Source organism: Apiospora aurea (assembly GCF_038362705.1).
Source record: "Apiospora aurea strain CBS 24483 chromosome Unknown utg000010l_segment0_segment0, whole genome shotgun sequence".
NCBI lineage: Eukaryota > Fungi > Ascomycota > Sordariomycetes > Amphisphaeriales > Apiosporaceae > Apiospora > Apiospora aurea.
Genome location: NW_027117397.1, coordinates 1667125 through 1678271, shown reverse-complemented (window position 1 = coordinate 1678271; position 11147 = coordinate 1667125). Strand labels below are relative to the sequence as shown.

Genomic DNA, 11147 nt, shown 5'->3' with positions numbered 1-11147 from the left:
TAGAGGATCACCTGAAATAGGGGACATGAATCGGACGCAATGGGACTTACTACGAGTTGCCTACAGAATGATGCTACGCGTCCCGCAGCTTTACGGCAGCCAAGTCTGCAGTTCAATCTTGATTCCCTAAGTCTAAGTAGCGTCTCTGGCGAGCCAATTAGACCTCCAATTAAGAAACCCCTATGATTATGTTTTATGCAGCCAAAGCCTAAGTCCAAGTGTTCTAGTCATGTCTTCTCTATGTCATGGTTCCTTTTCAACTCGATCTGTCCACGAGGTCCACAACCCCATCAGGATGCCATCCATCTGTCTTCGTCACCCCCCCCTTTTTTTTTTTCTGGATGAGACGGCAAGATGGAACCCATCGGGTTTGCCCTAGGAATCGCCAGCTTGTTCACCACCTGCATCGACTGCTTCGAGCTCGTCCAGAGCGGCCGCTACCTCGGCCAGGAATACCACCTGCTGGAAACCAAGTTCGTCAACCAGCGGATCCGCCTGGTCGCCTGGGGCAAGGCCTGCGGCTTCACCGACCCCAACGGCTACGACCGGCGGATCGACGAGAACAAGGAAGTCCGCGACGCCATCGAGGCCTCGCTCCTGCACCTCATCGGCCTCCTCCAAGACGGCGACAAGCTGACGCGCAAGTACGGCCTGCGCCGCGCCGGCGCCGAAACCCAAGCCGTCGGACCGGGCCCCAGCTCTCTGATCCTCCATTCCTCGCACACCTGGCCCCTCCAGCTAGGCCAGTCGGCCGTCGCCTCGCTCGCCCAGAAGCTCGCGCGGTTCCGCGAGAGGACCCGGTCGACGCAGCAGCAGGCCAACCTCTGGGCCAAGGCGAGCTGGGCCGTCAAGGATAAGGACAAGTTCGCCGACCTCGTCCAGCACCTGCGCGACCTCGTCGAGGACCTCGAGGGCCTCACCGCGGGGCTCGACCTCGCGCACCGCCAGCGCGAGCTCATCCGGCAGGAGGTCGAGTTCATCCGCGAGATCCCCGTGCTCGAGTCGATCGAGGAGGCGCGCGTCGGCAGGCTGGATCCGGTGTCGGACGCGGCCAGCTTGCGGCTGTGGAGCGTGCGCGATAGGTTCTCCTTCTCGAGGGGGACTTCCTCCCGAAGCCAGCCATCGTTTGCGGCGGGTGGCCATCGCCCGCGGAATGGATCCTCCCTCCGCGCGGGCGAAGTGTCTCGCGAGAACAATGCCATCGTGTACTCGCTAGCAGAGGAGCGCCCTGAAATCTCCGATGAGGACTGGGAAGCCTTGTCACGCGGCCCCTCGCTTTCGGCCTCTCCCTCCCCTGGTCTTGATGACGATAGCAGCAGTGCCTATTACCAGGTCCTGCACAGGGTCCACTGCGAGTTCTGTTCTCCGGCCATCTATCTAGATGTTCCGGGCTACGGCACCCAATGCAGCACCACCAACCAATGGATGGTCCTGGATGAATACCACCCTCTCCACGAACCAAAGACTCTGCACCTCTGTGGAAAGAGGCTCATAATGGACTTGGATACCTATCTGGGTCAGAACAGGCAACTGCGCTTCCTAGTTTTTCAGGAATACCAATGCCGACACGAAGTTGAAGGACTTGCCACCAGCACGGCAACAACACCCGAAACCGTGGCCAACGGACAGACTATTTATCTGGTATCAGAGGAGGTGTGCGTCGCCATGAGGCGTCTGGCTTCTAGAGCGACCGGGATGTCTCTTCCTTACTTCGAACCACAGGCGGAGCTGCAGTACCCATTCTACTGGTTTTACCATTCGAGACGGGCCTTGGAAAACGAGTTCTCACACCTTGAGGAACCGACGACTATGGCCCTGGCGAAGGAGCTGGTGGACTTCATCAATGATTCCACCTCGGAAGAGTATTCGAAGGCAGATGAGCTGTTGGCTAGACGCGTCGTCTCTTGGAATACCCTCAAGTATCTTTATGTGAGCTAATATACATCGACTGATGAGTCTACCTGGCTGACTCCAATAGGCGCCCGACGATATCGTGGTCCAGAAACACGCGGACGGGTTTCGGCGCTCTCAAGCATACCGGATCATTGATGGGCAGTGGACTGAAGCTACTGACATTACCGATGATGTAACTCTCAAAGTCTATTACGTGGCTTGCCAGGATCACCTCGTGCCGCTCCAAAGGATGCTGAAGATCGCGAAAGGCGGTTTCGAGAATGTAGATGCCGAGGTCGCCATCAAGGACCTGCCTATTGTTCCGCTGCGCTACGATGCCCACATCACCTGGACGGCCCTGGTCGATAGGGGTAAGAGACTGATAGGTTCCGCGGACAATCAGCTTGACTTCCGGTACCGCTGGGTATGCTATTCCGGGACGGAGGTAGACTCTACGGTTTGGCAGGTAAGTAATGCACACCAAAGCTCGCCCAATTTCGGTGCCCGTGTTGACATTAGGGAATTGCAGGATGATCTCCGACTGATCATTGATCCCAGTCTGTACTGGAAGCATAATCGTCAGAACGATTGCTCAACCGAAGATGGACAACCAGCTCGGCTCCCTCGACGACCTCGTCACAACATAACCCCTGACCACTTCCTGGTCCCGGGAGAGCTTACACCACGCGACCTGCCTCTCCTGGAACCCACCGTGTACGGCTTCGATCTGCGGACGCACGAATGGCGGCACCTCTACGTCGCGGGTCTCCGAGAAGTGGAGTGGAACAGCAACGCCTTTGATGATCTCCTTCTCGACGAGAAGGAGAAGGCGCTGCTGTTGGGCTCGGTCCAAAGCGCAACACAGGACACAGATTCAGCACGAGGAGAGGTCAATACAACAGCAATAACCACATCATCTCAATACAAGAGAACATCCGGCGGCGGCGGAGGAGGAGGTTCCGTGTACCTGTTCCACGGCGGCCCCGGCACAGGCAAGACCTTCGCAACCAACTGCATCTCCGAACGCACCCGCAAGCCACTGTACCACATGACCCCCTTCGCGACCGGCGTCTCCGCCGAAGCCGTCCAGCGCAACATGGACGCGACCCTCGCCCTCGCGCAGCGCTGGGACTGCATGCTCGTCCTCGAAGACGCCGACGCCACGGCCAACGGCGGCAACGGAAGTACCGGTGGCGGCAGCGGAGGCAGCCATATCCAGCACGAGGTCCCGCGCCGCGCCATGACCATGGCCCTGCTGAAGCTGCTCGACGGGTTTGGGGGTATCGTGGTCCTCAACTCGTCCCGCGTCGACGTCCTCGACGACGCCTTGTTCTCGCGCGTCCACCTTGCCATTTACTTCCCCGAGCTGGACGTCGCGGCCCGCCGGAGGATTTGGCACGATGCGTTTTCTGCCGCTTCTACTCATGCTAGTGATTCTACCTTGACTGGAAGCACTGGTACAGCCAGCAACAGCGACGAGGACGCAGACGACAAGTGCTCCGGCGAAGGAGGGGGAGAAGGCGCCGCGGTTGCAGTAGCAGTCACCACGGCCGCTTCGGAAGTAGACCCTTACCTCCTATCGCCCGAAGCCGAGCAGAAGCTCGCGACCACCGAGCTCAACGGCCGCGAGATCCGCAACGTGGTCGCGCAGTCGCTGCGCATCGCGCGGTTCCAGGGGAGGTACTGCGGCTCGAGCTGGTCGAGTCCGTGCTACACCAAACAATCAAGTTGCAGAAGTACCGGGCGAGCCTTGTCCATGGAAAGAAGACGACAATGTCTTCCGCCTACCCGAGTCGTTATGGCACCAAAGAAATAGAGGGGGGTGACAAGAAGGAGACTTGGGGGGCATGGTGCCCTCCCATCGCCTCCGCCGGACCTCTTGGCGTCGACGCCGCCATCGGATCGCAGGTTCAAGTGGGATCGTGATTCACAGCACTCGGACACAGCGATCGCAAACGCGACCGGGAACAGTCAAAGTTAACAGATTGTGCAGGGATGGTGCCGTCCCGCTTTCGTTTATTTCTGCGTTTTGCAAAGAATTGCTGTGTCGTATCTCCAATTCCAAAACTTCGCGTGCGATCTTGGATGCACCCGAGCGATTCGAGGCAGGCGAGCCGTATCCCTGCAAAATTTTCACGTGCTACTACGAATTAGAAAATTCCTACTCCTATTTTGGGGTTGTTCTGCTGGCTAGCGGACCTTTTCTTCATTGTCTGGTTGACTGTTGGCAGAAACTGTCGAGCAACCTCGGCACTTCAAGCCGTGCAGAGATAGCCGAAATGAAGAACGTCCGGGACATGGCCAAGCTACGGCGGAGAATCTGGTTTCCAATTATTCAGGGTCTCCTAGGGGGTCTCCATGGTTCAATTGCCATGGCCGTCTTGAGCATGGTACTTTTCCGTATCTGGTCAGTGCCGAGCCGGTGCCCCTGAGAGGCAAGAGGCACAAGGTGGCATCTGGAAGAACGCATGGCAGAAATAGAACTCCGCATCTGTAACAGAGATTTTGATGAATCAATACGCGCCCCATGGTGTTTGCGACGAACATTGTATGCACATCTCATTGGATTTGCCAGAGATCCTATAACCCCAGTCACTAGTTCGAGTATGCTGTTGCCAAGTATGTACTGGCAGTTTGATAACAATAGGCTTACTGTACATACCTTCAAGCTGCTTGGATACGCACGTATCCATGAGAAATACGCACTGGATCAGATCGTCACAGTGCAGTGATGCCGTTAGCATCGAACTGTACGGCGTATTTTCGTGGCTATCCGAGGCCGGGCCAGGACCAGACAAGCATCACTGCGGAAACGAAGCCCGTCATTTACCAACGACTGCTAAAAATAACAATTGAACTTTCTTGCAGTAGTGGTGAGCTGGCTTGTGCCATTTGCGGGATTGATCATGGTTGAGCAAGTCCGTCGGCAAGATGTCCTTTTCGTTCGTAAGAGCGAGTCAGGAAGACATGCCAAGTAGTGCCACGATGGTAGTGGAATTGGCAATCAATCCCACATACGGCAAATCACGAGAGAGTGCCAATACTGAAACTGGGACTCACATTTAACATCACTTGGTAGGAGTCTACGTATACAGCAATCAGACCTCCGTGCTACCCTGGGCCGAAATGAAATAGGCGGCGGCTGGCTCGTCTCGCGCGAAATACTTCTCACACGCTTCCAATACGCGATACATCGAATGCAGAGTAAAGGCACCCATGTGGGGTTTTGAGTTTGATAGCATATCTTTTGGTGTCGCTCAACGAGGTGATGCTTCATACGGGTCCGAGGCATATCCGCGTTGCGTAAAGGGGCGGTGTGATGAGACTTACAACCGAGACACACATCAACACGTCGATCAATGGTTATCTAATAAGAACCACCGGTTGAAACGGACGGCTGTGTGTGTGTCCATCTTCCTTTAATGGGTTTTCACTGCCATGTCCGGCCTGAGAATACGGTAACCACCAGCGTGCGGCCAAGGGACAAGATGGGATATGTATCCAGTGTCAATGCATCTAAGTCTTGCCTCGAAACATGACCAGTGGCGAGACTAGAAGGCGAGGCCAGGCATCAAGATCCTAGACTCCTTCGAAATAGGACGTGAGGCGTGTATCCGAAGGACGGGCGCAAGGCGCCGCCAGTGCATCCGCACATCGACCATACCGTGATAAACCGAGCTGCACCCTGCGCTACGCAACACGCCGGGACGCAAGGCTACTCACCTAGAAATCTCGGATGGATATCGTTGCTTCTTGTGCTGCCACTGCCCAAAAGTTTACAGGAACTCCCTCCCTTAGCGGGTGAGGCTGTCGATACTGCCTACAGCGGCGTCTGCATCGGTTGGGTCCCAAACGGGGCGATGAGCTACACCCAATGGCGTTCCCGTCGCGACACGAACTCGACTTTGGTGGTCCTCATCGACGTACTTCTTGCTATAAGTGGAACGCGCAACCGAAGCGCTGGAGTTTTCAAGGACACATGTATACCATGCTCCGGGCATTGGGATAGGGGCTGAACCGGCACCACACGGTGTGACTTCGAGTGCATGTGCTCGGCTTGCTAGATTGTTAAAATAATACCTTCGTCGTTCCGCAGTACTGCGTTCCTCGGGCTTTGCCCGACCAGCCTTGGTTCCATAAGGAAGGGGTGGCTCATTGCTGTGTTGGGAAGCATATCCGCAAAGCCTGGGGAGAAACGTCCATATTTGACAGCGCATCATCTTCATCTGCCGTGCCACTGCCCGGAGACTGCAGGGGTATCTAGTTTGACCAAAACCTATGATCTCGGTTCTTACCCATTCAAGTGACTGTTTTCTATTTGCAGGCTACCCAAACACTTCTCTAGCCACCTCGGAGTAGTAACAATTTGGCCAGATTTAGCAGGGGCCACTTGCAGCTGGGGATGAGTAACCGCCATCCCGGCGACGGCTCTCACAATTTCATGCACAAGTCCAAGGGTGGCATCTGCCAACATCGGTCCATCATAGGCAGGCCAGTACTATTTCCTTATATTTAAGATTGCGGATTGAGGCGGAGCAGCCTAGCTCGGGATATCAGTGGTTGACGGCCGCCTCGGACGTTCGTGGTGTACGTTGTGCGATTCGCTCCATGGATCGAGCCAATACTAGAACACCACCATCCTGCCTCTCCCTGTACCTGTCATATGTGGATGCTACGCATTGGAAGTCGGCGAAGCGCCGAAAGATTGAAGGAAGGAAACATGTATGCTACCACTCACTCACTCACTCACTCCATCCCTCCCTCGTCGTGAGGCTATCCGTATGGAAGAGGGGGACGGACGAGAGCGAAGTACCTTGTGAGAGAAGTGTAGTACATGCACGAATACAGCAACGGCTTCGCCTTGACAGACAGAGAGGGGGTTAGGCACACCTTGTTCTATTTATAGACGGAAACACCTGTTTGCTACCTGCCTTGCTACTTACTGGTGTCTGTGTGTAAGTCTGTAGATAGACACTCCCCCCACAACGTGCTAGAACACCGACCTGCCTTTGCGTCGCGCGCCTCTGACGATCATCGCCAGTGCCAAGCACGAACGAACCACCGACCCCGCGGAGTTACCAGTGTCTCAGACGTCTGCGCAGCTTCGCTGCTAGGCATGGCGGTGATTGAACCACGGCTGTCGGCTGCTCGCCATCTGTGTGTGTGTGGGCACAGCCTACCTGATCGTCCTCTGAGGATACGCACACATGTTTCCCGAAACGGCAGAACGGCTACAGCGCACTCAGAGCATGGCCCCGTCATACTCTGCGAGAGGCTGTCGCGGAAATCGTTTAGTTTGCGCACGTTTTCATACGCTGTAAGTTCTACGGGGCTGGGCAGGAGGGAGAGGTCAAACACCATTGGACTCGGGTTAAAATCTACAAGGCCCGAAGGGCCTTATCTGACCAAGGAGTTTCCTTCATCAGAGTTACCCTGAGAGCGGGGATAGTCTATAGACCGTGAAAGTCTGATGTTCGACCTCCTGTTGGATCCCCGGCAGGCGCAGATAATGGAGGCGCCTCCAGTTTCGCAGGGCCCAAAGAACAGAACATTTCAAAAGTGCCTTCTTACTGCATCGGTCGCTCTCCTCCGATTATTGTTCTCCATAATGCGGACCTCGGTCATGCGTAGCTACTCCATGTAGGTGAAGCTTTAGGTCAGTTATCCCCGAGCAGATCCTCCGAATGAAGATATCTTGTAGGAAGTAAAACCCGCATCTCACCACTCGATGAATCTGCATATAAGTCTTCTTCTGGTTTAGTAAACGTAAGCAAATCAGTCATTGGAATGCTGTCGCTCTCGGTTCTTTTATCTTGTTTGTCGCTGACGTGGATTGGCGATTAGTTTATCCTTACGGAGGAGAAAAGAGAGAGGCAGGAGGAAACGACCATCTGGTCGATCATACGCGCTGATCGGCCATTAGTGGTCGGCTCTGTCACTAAAAATAGACCTGCTTGTGTGCGGGGAGGAGTTCCACGGATTTGCATCTTGGCCTGTCTAGCCTGTCAGCACACTAAAACGAAACAAAACGACCCCTGCTTTGCTCGTAGAAATAAATGGCCAGGTATCATCTATCGCACACCGACTTCCCATGTCATCTTTCACCACCCCGCGGGCCAATGTGGAGGAAAAGGACCAATATGTTGCTGCCTAACTCGATGAGGCGCGAGTTTTCCCTTACTATCCTCCGCTATTACCTACTACTACTACTACCTACTACGTGTCAGTCTCTCCCTCGCTTGTCATCAAATTCCAACATCTCCGGATGCGGAAAGAATCCCGCACAGGAATAGCACAGCCCTGTGATAGAATCTGCCAGGCATGCATATCCAATCTTAAGAGGGGAAGCGGGTGGTTTGCTTGAGCCGCAAGCAATCAAGGGGGGGGTCGGCGTATTTACTGTAGGTAGGGGTCCATCATCAATGGCCAATTACCACCCGTCGATGTACAACCCGAAAACCCCCTGGCCATAGTCGCATTTCGAAAAGCCACTGGGCTGTCAAATGGATAGTTAAGCTTTTAGCACATCCGCCCGTCCATCACTGAAACGTGACATCGAATGGCAGAGCGCGGCTCCTTCCCTGCTGCGTTGCGCACACACCTACACTGCCCAATCTGACTCGGTCAATCGCTTCCTCTATCAGACAGATTAGCGTCTGGTGGTTCTTGCCGAGCCGGCCTCTGACCTTGTCATCTCATGCTCCTAACCGCGGCTGCCATCTTCTTTTCTTTTTCTTTTGCTCTTATCTAAATAAAGTTATGTGCATATCAGCAGAAGGAAACAATTCATCATCAGGCATCCATGCTTTGCTGCGATTGCGTGGTCCACCACTTGTGGAAGAGCTTAAGGGAAAAGAGGAGATGAGCACGACCCCTAAAAAGGCCGATCCCCGCGGGGCGGGGAGCTGAACAGAATTGAATGACATCCGAATTTGCGGCACCCCGAGCTGCCGAGGCGCTTCATTCGAATCCCGACCCTGGTTCTTCGGCGCTCTTTCGGTGTCCTGGAATTTGGGCAATAGATTCCTAGAAACTACGGTGAAGGAGCATGTGTCTAGCAATCATGCAGCTAAAACTCCTCGTTGCAATCAGTCAGTGACCAAAGGACTGGTTAGGGGGTCAGGGTAGCATGCGGCGTAATGAGACGGCGATTGACACGAGATACTCGAAGTGTATCAGAGTCATTGACATACCGCTAGCATCACCGCCACGGCGTTGCAGGAGCCATGAAACAGAGGAGTTGACGCCGGCCAGCCAGGTGGCGAGCTAGTATGCAGGCAAGTACATGAGATAGATATGTGACATGCATGTCTCTCTGTAGATACTGTAGACAACAAGCCACATAGTTCCGGCCTTTGCCTCGAGGGCGAAAAGTCCGGGGTAAGAGCTTCACGTTTTCGTCAGCTTTGGGTAGGGTAGCCGAGAGAAAGCTAGCAGACTAGAGGTGAGAACCCCCCCTGCCAGCTGAAAAAAGCAAGACAGTTCCTTGCCACATGCAGGTTAATGGACCCCCGCGGGGCGAGAAACAGAACGTAAAAGCACACAATAAAAGTGAGATAAACCAATTGGGGATGCTAAACGGAGATACTGCCATCGCTTATCAGACGAGACCTATTGACGTTCATACCAGATTTGAATTAAGGACTGGGGCCAGAGGGTGCTGGACCTATGTAGGTCCGGGGGCCTACAGGACGGACATTACTTTCAAGGAAGCTGAGAAGTGGAAGAGCTAGTCGAAACCCAACTTCGGGAACCGAAACCAGAGGTAATACACGGTATGTGCTCGGTGATGTGCAGAATCTAAGGTCAGATGGCAAGTATCAAAGGCAGGTAGTTGGTAGTGTCCTCTAGGCAGTACTTTACCCATATGCAGAAAAGAAGAGCTACCTAGCTATATGCATGCCAGCTTCAAGCGATTGGCCAATGGCCATGGGCGTATTGTTTTTCTTTGCTTCCCTTCCGCCATTTCTTTGGGCTCGAGACATATCTACCTACCTAGCTACCTGGCTGTGTATGTGTTGGCTTCGGCAGGATTCGGCGGTGGACTGAATTGAATATTGCATCACCTCCCAGGCTTTCCTTTGTTCTTGTCACACCAAACCGTGTGGCGATGCGGCGCGGAATGGCAGACAGAACCCCTACTTTTTTATGTACGTAAAATTGCCGCACCATGCGGCTGGAATGGCAAAACGCACGAAACCGACCCCCCTCCTCCTGAGAGGCTAGTCGGCATATCTGCAAAGGGGGTTCCAGCGAATAGCACCGCCAGGTTTCATCCCAGTATCTGTGTGCAAGGTCACGGCGCACATATCTGGAAAAGTGCACTTTTGTTGGTTACCTTGGGGCTTGTTTGGGAGGGGCAGATTGCGCGCAGGCTGTTGTATGCCAAGTAGAAGTGGCTGTGTATATGCAGCATGCATCTGTTCACATGAACCACCCATACAGGTAGTAGCAGGTTACGGGGTAAGTAAGTAAGTAAGTAGACAGGCAGGCATTTACCACTGCTGCTGCAGTGTCAAACGGGCTACCAGATTCTAGCAAATCGTAGAGAAGGCTCTCTGTCGTTATCGGCCGTGTCAGCTGACGGCATTCGCATCTTGCAGCAAGAGGGGAGCGCAACAAGCAACAGCTAGCTATCTCGCTGCTCTGTTGTCTGCTGACAATGAGCAGCGGCATGCGGGCAAGCGAGTAACGGGATGGCTGACTTTATCTGCAGTAGCCGTTCCGCGGACCTCTCTACCCGCGCACTCAACCGGCTATCAAATTGGCCACCGCACCGCATGCAGCAAGGGGGGGTTGGGGCTGGTGGGTTGACAATGTTTTCCATATTTAGCATTGGCAAGTTTGCTGCTCACCGCGCACATGGCACAAGGCTGCCAAGCAACCCCTCGGCTTGTGTGTGTGCACAACATTGAGCCAAGCGTCAATGAAGTAGGATAATGTAGAGGGAGTCGAAGAAGAAGTTACAAAATGTGTGAAGCCACGATGGCTTCAGTCAACAACAGCCTTTTTGATATTAGCCCCAAGAGATTTCCTCCTCCATAGGATATTGCCATCTATATATGGGTTTCGCTCCGACGCCCGCTTCCAACTCCAAAATGATGCTATCAATGACGCTTGCGGTGCTGCACAGCACGGAAATGCATCGCTCCACGCTGACATTACTGTGAGCGAGTGTGTGAATACCCCCAGATAGTTGTATCTGACAACTCCTTGAACCAAGTTCCGAAAAATAAAATAAAAAGAAATGCGTG

The 11147-nt window shown here is 54.1% G+C and overlaps 2 protein-coding genes across 2 annotated transcripts; one reads left to right on the top strand and one right to left on the bottom strand.

Annotated features, from left to right (window-relative positions):
- Window positions 1-354: 354 nt before the first annotated feature.
- On the top strand, window positions 355-3709 carry PG986_014559 (P-loop containing nucleoside triphosphate hydrolase protein; the record flags this gene model as incomplete). The annotated part of the gene is made up of 2 exons (XM_066850781.1): window positions 355-1929; window positions 1979-3709. 2 exons carry the CDS (start codon window positions 355-357, stop codon window positions 3707-3709), a joined length of 3306 nt encoding a protein of 1101 aa, XP_066693019.1.
- Window positions 3710-5687: 1978 nt separating this feature from the next.
- Window positions 5688-6113, bottom strand: PG986_014558 (uncharacterized protein; the record flags this gene model as incomplete). The annotated part of the gene is made up of 1 exon (XM_066850780.1): window positions 5688-6113. The coding sequence occupies one exon, from the start codon at window positions 6111-6113 to the stop codon at window positions 5688-5690; it is 426 nt and encodes a 141-aa protein (XP_066693018.1).
- Window positions 6114-11147: the final 5034 nt, after the last annotated feature.